The sequence below is a fragment of the Rhinoderma darwinii genome, chromosome 4, assembly GCF_050947455.1.
Source record: "Rhinoderma darwinii isolate aRhiDar2 chromosome 4, aRhiDar2.hap1, whole genome shotgun sequence".
Taxonomy (NCBI): domain Eukaryota; kingdom Metazoa; phylum Chordata; class Amphibia; order Anura; family Rhinodermatidae; genus Rhinoderma; species Rhinoderma darwinii.
The window spans coordinates 336,817,551-336,828,129 of record NC_134690.1 but is presented as its reverse complement, the minus strand read 5'-3'; the positions used below and the strand labels follow the sequence as shown (position 1 = coordinate 336,828,129).

The 10,579-nt window shown below is 42.5% G+C and overlaps 1 protein-coding gene across 3 annotated transcripts in view; it reads left to right on the top strand.

Moving 5' to 3' along the window:
• Positions 1-294: 294 nt before the first annotated feature.
• The window catches only part of STRN (striatin), a 90,883-nt gene continuing 80,598 nt past the window's right edge, over positions 295-10,579 (top strand). The window contains exon 1 of one of the 3 annotated variants that reach the window (XM_075862851.1): positions 295-836. In XM_075862851.1, the coding sequence (XP_075718966.1) occupies positions 576-836 (261 nt within the window). In that variant the 5' untranslated portion in view covers positions 295-575. The remainder of the gene's footprint in view (positions 837-10,579) is intronic. The other 2 variants (XM_075862854.1, XM_075862853.1) reach the window with 2 other exon arrangements.

Below are 10,579 nucleotides of genomic sequence, written 5' to 3'. Positions count from 1 at the left end.
CAGTCAATAGTGGGACTCAAATAAAAAAGAAATATTTGAGTCACGTCTCTGGGCGCAGTGCCCATTGTAGTCTAAGCCAAAAAGAGCTATTTTTAGGGTCAAATCTTGAAAGACAGCGGGAAGCCACAGCATCGGAGATGGACGTCTGACAACCGCGCTTCCAGCGAGACTAGTTTGATGTTTGAAATGTGTATGTGTGATTTGTAACTATTGTTAATAAAGTTCCATAAAGGAAAAAAAAAAAAAAACTAACCAGGAAGAACAGGCGGTAAGGGCGGTGCCGAACCTTACGGCTTCTGGTCTTACGTGACGTCACGGCGCCGCTGTCAGAGAGGCAGGAGACCCGCCCAGGCAGCAGCTTCTCTTCCTTCGAGTGTGGGCGGCAGCGGAGCCCGGGTTGTAGGGTGCAGAACGTTAGTGGACGGGACTTATGTGACGTTACGCGGCCATTGCGGAGTCGCAGCATTACCGTCTGTGTGAGCGCCTGTCCCTCCCCCGGCTCTTTCACCTCATTCTTAGAAGGGATCGGTGGCGGCCGCTCGGTGGTAACCGCGGCCCCTGCTGCGAGGGCTGCCATGGACGAGCAGGCGGGGCCCGGCGTTTTCTTTAACAATAATAACAATTCGTTGCTGTCCGGTGCAGGGACTGCGGGAGCCGGAAAAGGATTTGAGGTCGGGGCTGGTGATTCGGCGGCTGGCGGTGCAGGAGGAGGCGGCACAGGAGCGGCGGGCAGGGCCCAGTACAGCATCCCGGGCATCCTGCACTTCTTGCAGCATGAGTGGGCCCGCTTCGAGGTGGAGAGAGCGCAATGGGAGGTGGAGAGGGCCGAGCTGCAGGTAATAACACTGGGATCTGTCACTGCAGAGGAGGGGGTGGAGGGGTGAGCCATCATTTTATGTATAAATATGTATTCTGTCATCAATGGGATCATCCACATGTGACAGCACACAGCATGCGCTCGCAGGGGGGCTGCATACGTGCGTGCAGTGGGTAATGCAGGTGTAGAAGGTCCAGGGTACAGTTATTGTGTGAGTGGCTCAATTGGTAAACAGCTTTTTAACTTGTTAGTTACATAGTTGTTGATGTATTCTGTGGGAGGAATCCATGTTGGAAGAGGGGGGGGGGGGGTGTTTGGATTTGCCTCTTTCTGCCTACATAGTTAAAGGTAAAGTACAGTGAAGATAACCCACGTTGCCGCCTCCCTTTATAGAATATCTGTATATATGTGTAAGGGAGACCTGCCTGTATACCTGGTGTACGCCTAGGCAGCCAAAGATTAACATCCCCTTTAAGAAATCATTGGTGTTCAGGGTGAAGTTGGATCCACATTTCTCCGACCTTTTCCTTCACCTTATGATGATAAACCTGCAGTCGTCTCACTTCATCTTAAATTCTTATCCCCTATTAAATAACCTATGTCCTGTTTAGCAGGAATTCATCACTCCTCACATGGTGTCATAATGATCCTGCATTTTTTTGCATCCGTGAAACCTATTTACTCCTCCTGTAAAGGAATATTGTTGCCAAGGCTGGTAAAATCCAATGAGCCAGTTATCCAATGTACCTCAACTTTCTTCTGGTGCTTTTTAACTTTTATTTTTAGTCTATGAAGTTCCTGTTGTTAGGCTACATAATAATTCTAATTGGCCCCAGGAGTTGACTGACCGGCTTCTAATCTCTACTGCGTGTAGTCCGTCCCTGATCATTGCACATATTGACATCTTATTTCCCAGATTATGAGGGCCGATGACTCTTCTAACACAGATCTGATTTCTTGCAACTTAAAACCTGCAGTCCCCCATTCGCCTCTATTTACTGAAAATTGAGACCCCCAACCCCATGAGTGCACACTTTTGTTTTATAGCTTTTGCCTGTGTGGCTGATGTTAGCGATCCCAGGAGTCAGGTAGCCCCGATGGGCCCACTCAGCTGCAGCTGTGACAAACATTTATGACCTGCTTTTTATTGCCCTCTATGAAAGTTCTTATAGTTGTGGCACTTGAAAAAAAAGGTGAATCTGATTTCCGCAGTTTACAGTATTCGTTGCGGTCCATTTGTCTGCAAAAAAAACCTTCCATAGTTCATCCATGTGCCATTAGTATTCATGGATCCGCAAAAAAATAAGGAAGGCTGGAATTGGTCCCAACTACCGGAGTAGGTCACATGATCCGCAAATACGGACAACAAAATGACACGTCCTGAGTTTTTGCGGAAACCACATGGATCTGTGAACATCACGGTTGTGTGCGTTTCTCGAGGGGGCGGTGAAGGCAGTCAAATGTTGTATAGCTTTTGCTGTTGGCTGTTCTGGTATGGAATGCCTGGCATACATTGATGTGAAACATTGTAATTTTAGATGCATATTCATAGGTCTGGATAGGGCTTGGTCCTTTTTGGCTAATGGTGTTATACAGGTTCGCACAGATTATTATCTTTATGGATTGTATATAAACAGCTATGTCCAAATAAATAGGTCATGATATCAGCGCTGGAGAACACAAAGGAGCCATATCGTCGTACTGAAGTGACAGTGATGGCAGCGTTCCTGTGGCTGTTTAGAAGATCCTCCTGCTTTATAGGTTTTACCGTCAGCCTCTTGAACAGTTAGGCTATGTGCACATGCTTACTAACGGCCAGTCGGAACAAAACGCTGTTGTCCCCATTGAAATCAATGGGTAGATTTTTTTTGAGGCGTTCCGCTTCCGATTTTTCGGCCGAAAATAAGCCGTGTGAACATACCCTTATAGCCACATTCTGATACACATGGGCTTTGCAAGTCTTGGTTCTGATGCCACGTGGGAACATTACTAAACTTGATTATTGGGCTGAGTTTCAATATGATATGTCAGGTTGGAGCATTGGCATCGTTGGCTAAATGATTCAGCGCATCTAATCTGACAGCTAAGGTTCTATTAACACTTTAGTTCTTCTCGTTTTGGTTTCCACGTGTGAACAAGTTGCGCTGTTGCTTCAGATTTTCCTGTCACAAAATCTGTTGTGGATTACAGTACTAGGCACTAGCTTTTTTATTTATTTTTTTAAATCCCCAGCATACTCCTTTCTGATGCGTATTGGGAGCTGAGTTATTTTTTGATTTTCCCTATTGAGTTCAATGGGGAAGTCAAAATCTGCGACAAAACCAAATTGTTCCGGATTTTATGCGGATTACCTGTAGATCTGCAACAAAAGTTGTTGGTGTGGAATTGTAAGGTAAAAAAAAAAAGAAGTTTAAAGTAACTAAAACAAACGCTATACTCACCTTCCCCGTTTTCTGCCGATTCTCTGGTAACGCATGTCTGGTCCTCCACCAGTCTCTGTAGTCTGGCCTTCAGCGATGACATGTTGTGTAGGCAATTAACTGCTGCAGTGTTCACGTGCGTTGACACGTTATTGCTGGAGGCCAGGATACAGGGATCGACGAAGGAGCTACCAGGAGAGAGGGAGGGGAGTATAGCTATTTTATTTTTTTTTTTTTAATTATTTTAGCTGATCCAAAGCGGCAAATTCACAAGCAAGTCTGCGCCAAAATCCGCACGATTTGGTGCGAGTTTCACTGCGGCTTCCTTGGATTTGCTGTTGAAATTTTCTGCCTCAAATCCAGTACGTGTGGACAAAGCCCTAAGACTCTCGGCCGTAATACAGCTCTATGTAGCGGCCATATATTTAGTGCCAAGGAATGGATCGGATCCCGTCCAGGTACGTTTGTAAATACTTTCCCAATGTCCCAGGATCCTCTTCACTAAACATACAGTCATGCATGGAGCTTATTTACAGCCTTTTGCACAAGGCCTAAACCAATGTAGTCTAAGCGCTGTCTTAAAGAGGTTGTCACCAGATTATAAGTGCCCTATCTCGTACATAATCTGATCGGCGCTGTAATGTACATAACAGTGGTTTTTATTTTGAAAAACGATCATTTTTGAGCAAGTTGAGCAATTTTAGATTTATGCTAATTTGTTTTTTACCTTTTGACCAACTGGGCGTTGTGAAGAGAAGTGTATGACGCTGACCAATCAGCATCATACACTTCTCATTGTTCCATCACAGTGTGATTGTTACAGTGTGATTGTGCAGTGAAAGAAGCTGGGCTGGACCAATGAGAAGTGTATGATGCTGATTGGTCACTGATTGGTCAGCGTCATACTCTTCTCTTCACAACGCCCAGTTGGTAAAAAGTAAAAACCCAGTTGTCTATTAAGAAACTAATTAGAATAAATCTAAAATTGCTCATAACTTTGTCAAAAATTATTGTTTTTCAAAATAAAAAGCGCTGTTGTCTACATTACAGCGCCCATCAGATTATGTAGGAGATAGGGCACTTATAATCTGGTGACCGAGCCTCTTTAAAGAGGCTCTGTCACCAGATTATAAATGCCCTATCTCCTATAAAAGGAGATGGGCGCTGTAATGTAGGTGACAGTAATGCTTTTTATTTAGAAAAACAATCTATTTGAAACCACTTTATGAGCGATTTTTAGCTTTATGCTAATGAGTTTCTTAATGCCCAATTGGGCGTGTTTTTACTTTAGACGAAGTGGGCGTTGTGAAGAGAAGAGTATGACGCTGACCAATCGGCGTCATACACTTCTCTCCATTCATTTACACTGCACTAGCGATATAGCTATATCGCTATGTGCAGCCACATACACAAACGCTAACATTACTGCAGTGTCCCGATAATGAATATACATCACTACCAGCCTGGACGTGATGTTTATTCAGAATCCTGACCACTTCTGAATCTTTTCTGTTAGATTCCAGCAAGGCAAACGTAATCTCGTGAGATTACGATGTAACCTGTCATTTCAAACGAGATTACGTTTGCCTTGCTGGAATCTCACAGAAATTGGCATTTATCCAAGCATGTTTCACAAGTCCATACTAGCCGGGCATCCTGCACATTGGTTTATTTTTGTGGCCAATGTGCCAGCTCGGAGGAGGAAGCTCTATTTACTATACTATACCACCGCCCAGTTTACTTAGATGTCATAGCTGTCTGTATATTGCACGTACTAATCGCAAAATCAAGCTTGCCGAATTCTGTGTTGCTAGCCGTCTCATGTCGGGGAGGCATCTCCTCTTTATTTTTGTTGGGTTTTCTCTCTCCTTTGAGACCATCATTTATTCATAAGATGATGACAACACAGTGCTGCTTGTCAGGAATTTCATGGCAACAAAACAGAAGGAAAATTTCAATACAGAATAAGTTGCATATTTTCTACAAGCTCATCCATAATGGAGAGAGTGGCTTGTTCATCTGTATATACTTGTTCTCCCTGGGTCTAGACTCTACATAGGATATAAGAAATGTTGTAGCGACTGGATTTACATTGCTTGTCTGAAGTCCTTATATGCAAAGATATTTTAGAAAGATTGGTGGAGATTCACAAAGCCAAAAAGGGCGCTGTATTCATGCCGTATGGCAAATTTTTTTTTTTTGTGTTTCAGACACACTTTGCACCTTTTTGAAAAGTGCCTAGTAAAAGGGATGTGGCTTATTGGTTTAAAGGGAATGTGTCGCTAGAATTTTTTTTTTTATATATTTTTTTTTAGTTATCCCCTTAATGACCAGGCCATTTCTCACGTTAATGACCAAGGATTATTTTTTGTTTTTTCACGGTCGCATTCCAAGAGTCGTAACTTTTTTTTATTCCATCGACCTAGCCGTATAAGGGCTTGTTTTTTGCGGGACGAGTTGTATTTTGTAATTGTACCATTTTTAGATGCTTATAATATATTGATTAACTTTTATTAACTTTATTTTAGGAGAGAATTGAAAATAAGCAGCTATTCCAGCATTGATTTTCACGTTCTAAATTTACGCCGTTTACTATGCAGCGTAAATAACATGTTCACTTTATTCTATGGGTCGGCACAATTACGGGGATACCAAATATGTAAAGGTTTTATGTTTTCCTACGTTTGCACAATAAAAAGCCTTTTAGAAAAAAATTACGTGTGTTTGCATCGCCGCATTCCAAGAACCGTAATTTCTTTATTTTCCGTCAATGTGGCCGTATTTGGGCTTGATTTTTGCGGGCCAATGTGTAGTTTTCATTAGTACTATTTTGGGGTACATAGGATTTATAGATTGACTTTTATTTAATTTTTTTATGGGGGGAATGGGAGAAAAGAGGGAATTTTGGCGTTGGTTTTTGCGTTTTTTTTGGGACGCTGTTCATCTGGCGGTTTAATGTGTTCATTTTATTGTTTAAGTTGTTACGATCGCGGGGATACCCTGTATGTGTTATTTGTTTTGTCACTTTTACTAAATAAAACCACTTTTTGGGCAAAAAGTCGTTTTATTTTATTTAGACTTTTTTTTTTTTTTTTTTTCACAAACTTTATTTAACTGATTTTACTTTTTTTTTTTTTTTTTTTAGTCCCACCAGGGGACTTCACTATGCGATCTGCCGATCGCATATATAATGCTTTGGTATACTTAATATACCAAAGCATTATTGCCTGTCAGTGTAAAACTGACAGGCAATCTGTTAGGTCATGCCTCCGGCATCGCCTAACAGGCATTTGCTGAAGGCAGACCTGGGGGTCTTTGTTAGGCCCCCGGCTGCCATGGAAACCGGACGGCGACCCGCTATTTCTTTGTGAGGGCGCTGATCGGGTGGCAGAGGGAGCTCCCACCCTCTGTCAAACACATTAGATGCCGCTGTCACTATTGACAGCAGCATTTAATGGGTTAAACTGCCAGAATCTGAGCGCGCTTCGATTCCGGCAGTTGCAGCAGGGGCCAGGCTGTGTATAACAACCGTTCTCCTCCCGCTGATTGTGTGGGTACAGTGTCAGTACCCGCGCCATCACAGGACGGATATATCCGTCCTCCTGCGCGAACTAGCAGCTGCTGAGGACGGATATATCCGTCCTTCGGCGTTAAGAGGTTAAACAATTATTGTTTTGTTTTGATTTTTTCACAAGTCAGGAAATATTATAAATTAGATTCTAATTTATAACATTTCCATGTGCTCGTCACTAGAGGGAGCAGTTCCCAAAACTGTAGCATGGTCAATGTGGTAAAGCAACCTCATTGCTTTATGCTGCAAATTTGGGGTAGACACACTCGCTCTAGTGTCCTCACACAATGCCCCCTCCCTTATTCTGGCTAGTGCCAGGAGGAGGGGGTTGAATCTTCAAACCTCCTATACTGTGTGCCGCCGTTTTCTGAGCGAATGCACAGTGTAGGAGGATTAGATACAGTGCTAAAGACAGTATAACACGAACATAACTTACCTGCTTCTGACGCCTCCGCTCCTATTCTTTGCATCTTCGCTTCCTTGAACATATGGCCGGAAGTCATCTGACTGTCCGGCAGCAGCTTCCGGTCCACATGAAAATGGCGCCGGATTTCGCTCTAACGAGCTTCGTTTTGGGCTGTGTGGGAGCGGTGCATGCGCCGTTCCCACACAGACGGCGTACGCTGTGGTGAATGGAACGGCTCCCGTTCGCATGCTCTATGGGGATGTATGTGCCGTATTCCATCTCTGTATGTGTCGTTAATCGACACATACAGAGATGAAAAAAAAAATGCCAGCCCCCATAGAGAAGTAAAAAGTAGAACACACGAACACAAATAAATAAATGTTATTTTTTTATCATACTAAAAGCAATATGATAAAAAATAAATAAATTTCATGACACCTTCCCTTTAAAGTATGCTAGCCAAGATGTGGCGTAAGTTAGAGAGAAGAGTCTAACATGTCTAGCAAGATGCGCCAAATTTCTCCTACACCGTTCTAGTTCTATACTGGTTATCCAGTATTAATACATCTCCCAATTGATCCCATCTTCCCATGCATGCCACCATAAGGGTTTATTCACATGGTGCCATTTTGCAATGTTTTTTTTTGCTGTGTGGCCAAAAACTGCACTGAGAAATATGCATGCGTTTTACATCGATTTGCCACGATTTTGCAGGTAGCACAGAAACCGCGGTAAATCACAATAAAAAAAGTGTGCTGCTTTTTTTTGGTGTGGTTTTTGGCCCCGCGTCAACTTCACCATGTGAATACACCCTAATGGGGATTTCTTTTAACCTTACTTTCTGATCTAATATTTCCTATATGTAAGTTTACAGACAGAATGGAATCCTTGTTCTCCTTTGCTGTCTGAAGTTGTAGTCTTCTTGGTCAATTTTAGAATTCCATGGCATTAGAAATGTCTGCTTTTTATTATTTTTTTACATTGTGGCAGGTAAAGCCGCTTTCTGCCTCACTTCTACCGATACACATGAAAGTAAGTTTCTAGGGGATTTTCTACCTCCGTATTTATGGTATACCATGAAAGTCTTGTCAGAGGTGGTAGGACCGCAGTGACACCCACTAATCCTAAGAACAGGTGTGCCCTGCTGCTGTTGCGGAGAAGTGTCTTGCATGTTTGTACACTCCATTAAAGTTTGCTTAAAGAGGCTCTGTCACCACATTATAAGTGCCCTATATTGTACATGATGTGATCGGCGCTGTAATGTAGATTACTGCAGTGTTTTGTTTTTTTTATTTAGAAAAACGATTTTTTTTTATGGAGTTATGACCTATATTCGCTTTATGCTAATGAGTTTCTCAATGGACAACTGGGCGTGTTTTACTATTTGACCAAGTGGGCGTTGTACAGAGGAGTGTATGACGCTGACCAATCAGCGTCATACACTTCTCTCCATTCATTTACACTGCAAATAGCGATGTAGCTTTATCGCTATGTGCAGTCACATAAACACACTAACGCTACTCATGTTTCATAACAATAAATATACATTACCTCCAGCCAGGACGTGATGTGTATTCATTCTCCTGACCACTTCTGTAGCGTCTCTGAGTTACAGCACAGCGAGATCTCACTGTGAATGACAGCTTACAGCGTAATATCGCAAGACTATGCCTGCTATGCTGTAACTCACAGAGACGCTACAGAAGTGGTCAGGATTCTGAATAGATATCACGTCCTGGCTGGAGGTAATGTATATTTATTGTCATGACACATGAGTAGCGTTATAGTATGTTTATGTGACTGCACATAGCAATTATTTGCAGTGTAAATGAATGGAGAGAAGTGTATGACGCTGACTGGTCAGTGTCATACACTCCTCTGTACAACTTCCACTTTGTCATATAGTAAAATATGCCCAGTTGTCCATTGAGAAACTTATTAGCATAAAGCTAATATAGGTCATAACTCCGTCAAAAATGATCGTTTTTCTAAATAAAAAACATTGCTGTAATCTACATTACAGCGCCGATCACATCATGTACAATATAGGCCACTTATAATGTGGTGACAGAGCCTCTTTAAAGAGACTGTCACCACATTATAAGTGGACCATCTGCTACATAAGGAGATCGGCGCTATAATGTAGGTGACAATAGTGCTTTTTATTTAGAAAAACGATCTATATTTACCACGTTAGGAGCGATTTTAGCTTTATGCTAATGACTTTCTTAATGCCCAACTGGGCGCGTTTTTACTTTAGACCAAGTGGGCGTTGTACAGAGGAGTGTATGAAGCTGACCAATCAGCGTCATGCACGTCTCTCCATTCATTTAGTCAGCGCATAGGGATCCTGCTAGATCAGCATGTGCTGTCTTATACTGACACATTAACGTTACTGAAAGTATTTAGACACTGAATAGACATTCCTTCCAGCCAGGACGGGATGTTTATTCACAATCCCGGCACTTCGTTATCGTTTCAGTGGTACTTACAGCAGAGCAAAGCGTAATCTCCCTGTAACCTATCATTTACAGCGTGATCTCGCGAGATTACGCTTGCTCTGCTCTAAGTACCACATAAACGTTAACGAAGTGTCGGGATTGTGAATAGACATCCGTCCTGGCTGGAGGGAATGTCTATTCACTGTCTAAACACTTCAGTAACGTTAATGCGTCAGTATAAGACAGCACATATTGATCTAGCAGGATCCCTATGCGCTGAGGAAATGAATGGAGAGAAGTGTATGACACTGATTGGTCTGCGTCATACACTGCTCTGTACAACGCCCACTTGGTCTAAAGTAAAAACATGCCCAGTTGGGCATTAAGAAAGTAATTCGCTAAAATCGCTCATAACGTGGTAAAAATAGATCATTTTTCAAAATAAAAAGCACTTCTGTCACCTACATTAATGCGCCCATCTCCTTATGTGGGTGATAGGGCACTTATGATGTGATGACAGAGCCTCTTTAAAGTGGAGTGTCAAAAAACATCTATTGAAACTTATCTGTCGCAGTGAATATTTTGTCCTATGTGCAGGGAAGCTGAGCAGATTGATAAATAGTTTAGTAACTTGTAATATATTGATGTACATTTCTGTTCACTTCCGTCTTATGAATCTGGAAAGTGGTCCTACTCGGTGATTGACAGGTCATATAGGAAAGGATTTCATTCATTCAGTGGGACTGACCTCTGGACTTACAGGACCAGAGTTAGCTCTATTCACACGATAGGGTCCGAGTGTCGGCCGATTTAAAAATGTGTTTTGGTCCGTTTTTCTCGGCCGTTTTGCATCTGTTCCGGGCCGTGTTTCCATTTTTAACAGCCGATTTTTGACCCGTTTTGCATCAGTTTTTATTCCCTGTC